This window comes from Rhinopithecus bieti, unplaced genomic scaffold, assembly GCF_001698545.2.
Source record: "Rhinopithecus bieti isolate Rb0 unplaced genomic scaffold, ASM169854v2 scaffold_70602, whole genome shotgun sequence".
In the NCBI taxonomy this organism is placed as follows: Eukaryota; Metazoa; Chordata; class Mammalia; order Primates; family Cercopithecidae; genus Rhinopithecus; species Rhinopithecus bieti.
In genome coordinates, this window is record NW_016826161.1 from 3,831 (window position 1) to 8,944 (window position 5,114).

Below are 5,114 nucleotides of genomic sequence, written 5' to 3' on the forward strand. Positions count from 1 at the left end.
ATGTTCTCACTCATAGGTGGGAACTGAACAATGAGATCACTTGGACTTGGGAAGGGGAACATCACACACTGGGGCCTATCACGGGGTTGGGGGGGAGGGATTGCATTGGGAGTTATACCTGACATAAATGACTAGTTGATGGGTGCTGACAAGTTGATGGGTGCAGCACACCAACATGGCACAAGTATACATGTGTAAGAAACCTGCACGTTATGCACATGTACCCTAGAACTTACAATATAATAATAATAATAAAAGTTGTTCAAACTTAACAAGGAATAAAATTCCAGTACATCGTGCAAAATGGATGAACCTTGAAGACATTATGCTAACCGAAATTAGCCAGACACAAAAGGATAATTCTTACATACTTCCATTTATAAAAGATATAGTAGCCAGTTACATAGAGACAGAAAGTACTATGGTGGGTGCTAAGGGTTAAGGGGAGAAGGAGTGAGAGTTACTGTTTATTGGGTACAGAGGTTTAATATGGTAAAAGGAAAAAGTTCTGGAAATGGATAGTGTGATGGTTACACAACACTAAATTACACACTTAGAAATAGTTAATGATAAGTCTTATAATATATATAAGTGTCCTGGTAGTCTTACACTCTATAAATACACACTTTCTGGCATTGCCCCTTTCCTGCCATGCAGAGCCCCAGAGGTGAATCTCCCTGTTTCTACAAGTGTGCATCACTCATTGTCCTCTGTGCTGTGTCCCACGTGCTGTGTCAACAGTCTCATACAGCCGGTGACTTCAGAGCCACGGCACAGCTCAGGAGTCTGCCTGGAGGCTCCCTCTCTTCTAATTTCCCGGCAACCTAGCCTTCACTTCAACTGGCAGTTCAATTTAGCTGAATCCAGGAGAGGCCACCAGGGCTCTTTCTCTACACATGCTGGTCCCACACCAGGTGGAGTCAGGAAGGACCAGTCACTGGAGAAGCCCAGAGCAGAGCAGGCAGCAGTCTGAGCTGTTCCTCTCTCATCCAAGGGGCTTCATTTCAACTGGTAGCTCGATTTAGCTGATTTCAGAACAGACCATCAGGGGTCTTTCTCCACACATGCTGGTCCCACCCCAGTGGGACCCACCCCAGTGGAGTCAGGCAGGGCCAGTCACTGGAGAAGCCTGGAGCAGAGGAGGCAGCAATCTGAGCTGCTCCTCTCTCATCCAAGGGGCTTCCTCCTCTCATTTGGGAGCTTGTTTCAAAGCCTCAGATGTTCTTTGTAGCACATGGAGTAAGTAAAAGAAAACAAAGACGTGGCAGAAAGGGGTGTGTTGGAGACAGTGAGAAGCAACTTGATCTTGAGGACTCTCCTTCTTGTCACTGTATGAAGCCTCTTCCACCACACAGGGCTCAGGACTGACAAAGCCCCCTCCCTACCCTTCTCAGACTGGACACAAGGTCAGCCATGAGAAAACAGAGAAACAAGGAGAATAGAGTTTGTAGAGACAAATTGGGAGGGTTCAGGAGGAGAATTTAGGATTTGCTTCTGCCCATGGGACACAGGCTGGGAATAAAAATGATTTCCTGACTCTTCTCTGAAAACCAGATAGACTCCACCGAAAACCCTATTGCCAATGATGCAGGGATCCACTTACCAGAGACTACGATCATCTTGAATGTGGAACATTCCCTGCCAGTGGCTGAATTACGAGCAGAGCAACCATAGATCCCGTTATGCTTTGTAGTAATTTTGGGGATAAAGAGCTTTTGTCCTGATTGCAGAAACTTCCCATTAATTGTCCAAGAATACTCTGCCGGTGGGTTAGAGTTCGCGAAGCAGGACAAGTAGAGGTTATCTCCTGAACGGTAATCGGTGAATGAAGGGGAAATGCTGGGGAAGTCTGGACCATCTGGAGTAAAGAGAATAAAGCCACAGGTGATGTCGTCCAAGGGAAGGGGATGCGTCTGGTCTCTCAAAGGGACACAGTGTCCTTCTGAGCCAAGACACACCCTCAAGGCCCAGCCAAACCCCTTCTGTCTTCACTGAGCCAAGACCTGAGGTATTCACGTGTTTCTCCCATCACAGGCTGTAGACCCCAAGTCTCCCATGACGAGAGCAGCCCCTCCCTTTGTATTCTTGCTTAAGGCTGTGCCTAGCCAAGTTTTCCCAGGGCAGGGAGTCATGGCCAGCCCTGGTGTCCAGAAATAAAAGTGTCTGTACTTGGACCTGAGAGAGACTGAGATGTCTGGCCTCTGGTCATTTGGATTTTTGCTGGTGGCCTGGTCCACAGAGGAACCAAAGATAAAAAGGACATCCAGGGTGACTGGGTCACTGCAGATGCTACCAACTCGATCCCATATTTCACATTCATAGGGTTCTGTGTCATTTCTTGTGACATTGGCTAGAATGAGGATCCTGTTTTTACCAGGTTGCTTTAGCCTGGGACTGACCGGGAGGCTCTGACCATTTACCCTCCTCATGTAGGTGTAGCCCTGAGTCTTAGGTACACAGGTTAAGAATACATCATTCCTATTCTCCATGGGGTTGAAGTTATTGCTGGTGATGTAGGGCTTGGGCAGCTCAGCTGGGTGGATAACAGAGAGAAGATTGTCCTGTGTGACACCTTTGATTCCCCCACAGGCATCCTTCAATCAGAGTTGGCATCTCCCACCTCTCAGCCCACCTGAGTCCTTGAAAGTCAATAGCTGGTGCGTGGGTCACAAGACAGATGCATGATGATCTAAGGGCTCAAAGACTATGAGGCCACCTGCTCTGTCTTAGGGAAACACAGACTTTCTCAACTGTGAATTGATCAGCAGTGTTGGGTCATGGACAGACACGTTAGTGGGAGTCACCGGCCTTGGTACACCTCCCAGTCCCTTTCTAATCAGCTGGCTGACTGGCTCACATTGGGTTCCTTACCTGGAATGTGCAACTGCTGGGCCTCTTCCAAATTCCATCCTACTTTGCCCCCCTACATGTGATTTCTCTGCAGCTTCCATTTCCAAGGACATTCTAGAGATGAGTAATAATGGCATTTCCCTTTGTCCTGAAACCCTAAGATACTGAACAGCCTGGCCTGGGACTGTATGTTTCAGCAGAAATAAGACACAGGAGACCAGAGTCAAGCCTGGAGGTCAGTTCAGTCCTCAGGCAGTGGAGGTACAAGGTGGGGCAGTTTTTTGCAGGTGTTTCATGATGATTTACTTGAGCTGGTGACCTCCAAAATAGAGCAGAGTGCAAGCAATGATCTAGAAAGGGTGAGGGGACAGGCAAAAGCTGGTGGTTTTGGAGCAGAAACATATTCCCTGTCCTGGGTTTTTTATTTCCTTCTCCCTCTGCAGAGAGCAGGTGGCTCTTCCTTGAGAGCCAGATAGACTTCACTGGAAAACATATGGCCAATGCTCCATGGATCCACTTACCAGGAACTATGAGCCTCTTAATTATGAGATTTGTTCCACCAGTAGCTGAGTTATGGATGAAACAGACATAGACCATTCTATATGTTTTAATGATTTGAGGGATAAGGAACACTTATGCTGATTGCTGGAACTTCCCATCAGTCAGCCAAGAATGCTCTGCCAGTGGGTGAGAGTCTGGGAGGCAGGAAAGCTTGGGGACTTCCCCTGGATGGTAATAGGTGTATGAAGAGGAAATGGTGGGGACATTCAGGCCATCTGGAGCAAAGAGAATAAAGTCACAGGTGATGTTGTGAGAGGGAAGGGAAAATCCTGGTCTGTGGAAGGGCCACAGTGACCCTGTGAGCTAAGTCACAACACTGAAGTCCCAGCCAAATCCCTGCTGTGTTCACTGATCTGGAGCCTGAGACATTCACCTTTTTCTCCCATCATAAGCTGTGGACCCTGAGTCTCCCATGACAGGAGCAGCCTCTTCTCTCCAATTGTTGATCAAGCCTAAGCCTACTCTTCATCATCATGGCCAGCTTTGATGTCCAGGTTTAAAGGTCTCTGTTCTTGGACCTGAGAGGGACTGAGAGGCCTGGCCTCTGGCCATGTGTATTTGGGATGGCAGCCTGGCTCACAGAGGAACAGAAGATACTCACAGAGGAGATTCAGGGTGACTGGGTCACTGCGGCTGGAACTCACTGGGTTCTTCATTTCACATTCATAGGGTCCTGCAGTATCCTTTGTGACACCAAATAGAACCAGGGTCCTGTTGTTTTCAGACAGCTGCAACTTGCGACTGATAGGGAGGCTCTGACCATTTATCCACCACAGGTAGCTTACATCTTCAGTGTCAGGATCACAAGATAAGATCACAGTCTCCACGGCCTCCCTGGGGTTGAAGTTGCTGCTGGAGATGGAGGGCTTGGGAATATCCACTGTGCAAATAACAGAGAGAAGATTGCCCTGTGTGGCACCTTTGATTCCTCCAAAGGCATTTTTCAATCGGAGATGGTCTTTCCCACCTCTCAGCCCACTCAAGTCCTTAAAAGGCCATGGCAGATGTGTGTGTTACAAGACAGATGCATAGCAATCTGAGGGCTCAGAGAATGTGAGGCTGCCTTCTGTATGTGGAAGAAGCACAGACTTTCTCAAGTGTGAATTGAGCAGCAGCACTGGATCATGGAAAAACATGGGACCAGCAGTCACAGCCCCTGGTGCCTCTCTGAGTCCCTTCCTCTCCAACTGCCTGCCTGGCCCACCTTGCGGTCCTCACCTGGAGTATGCATTGCTGGAATCTTCTTAGTTTCAGTCTTACTTTGCCCCCAAGGTATGTTTTCTCTGCAGCTTCCCTTTCCAAGGGCATCTTAGAGATAGATGATGAAACTTCCCATTGTCTTTAAACCCTTTGCGTACAGGGAAGCCTGGCGTGGGACTGGGTACATCAGCAGAGATAACACAGGGGAGACCAGAGTCAAGCCTGGAGGTCAGTTCAGTCATCAGGCAGTGGAGCCACAAGGTGGGGCAGTTTTCCCAGCTGTCTCACAGTAAGTGACTTGAGCCAGTGACCACTAAAGATAGAGCAGAGTCCAAGGAATCACCTACAAAGAGTGAAGGGGACAGGCAAGAGCTGATAGCTTTGGACGAAGACCATGTTCCCTGTTTTGCATCCATGATGTTGCCTTCCCCTGTAGAGGGCAGGTGAGGACCATGTGGATCTTTCTAGAAATATATGTGGATGTTTGCAAATGCAGAAATGAC

At 48.3% G+C, this 5,114-nt stretch overlaps 1 protein-coding gene across 1 annotated transcript in view; it reads right to left on the minus strand.

The window, feature by feature from the left end:
* Positions 1-5,007, minus strand: part of LOC108522864 (pregnancy-specific beta-1-glycoprotein 6-like) — a 7,080-nt gene extending 2,073 nt beyond the window's left edge. The window contains exons 1-4 of the mRNA XM_017863320.1: positions 4,959-5,007; positions 4,013-4,291; positions 2,246-2,533; positions 1,604-1,858 (exon numbers count right to left, since the gene is read on the minus strand). Coding sequence (XP_017718809.1) covers positions 1,604-1,858; positions 2,246-2,533; positions 4,013-4,291; positions 4,959-5,007 — 871 coding nt within the window. The remainder of the gene's footprint in view (positions 1-1,603; positions 1,859-2,245; positions 2,534-4,012; positions 4,292-4,958) is intronic.
* Between the last annotated feature and the right edge of the window lie 107 nt (positions 5,008-5,114).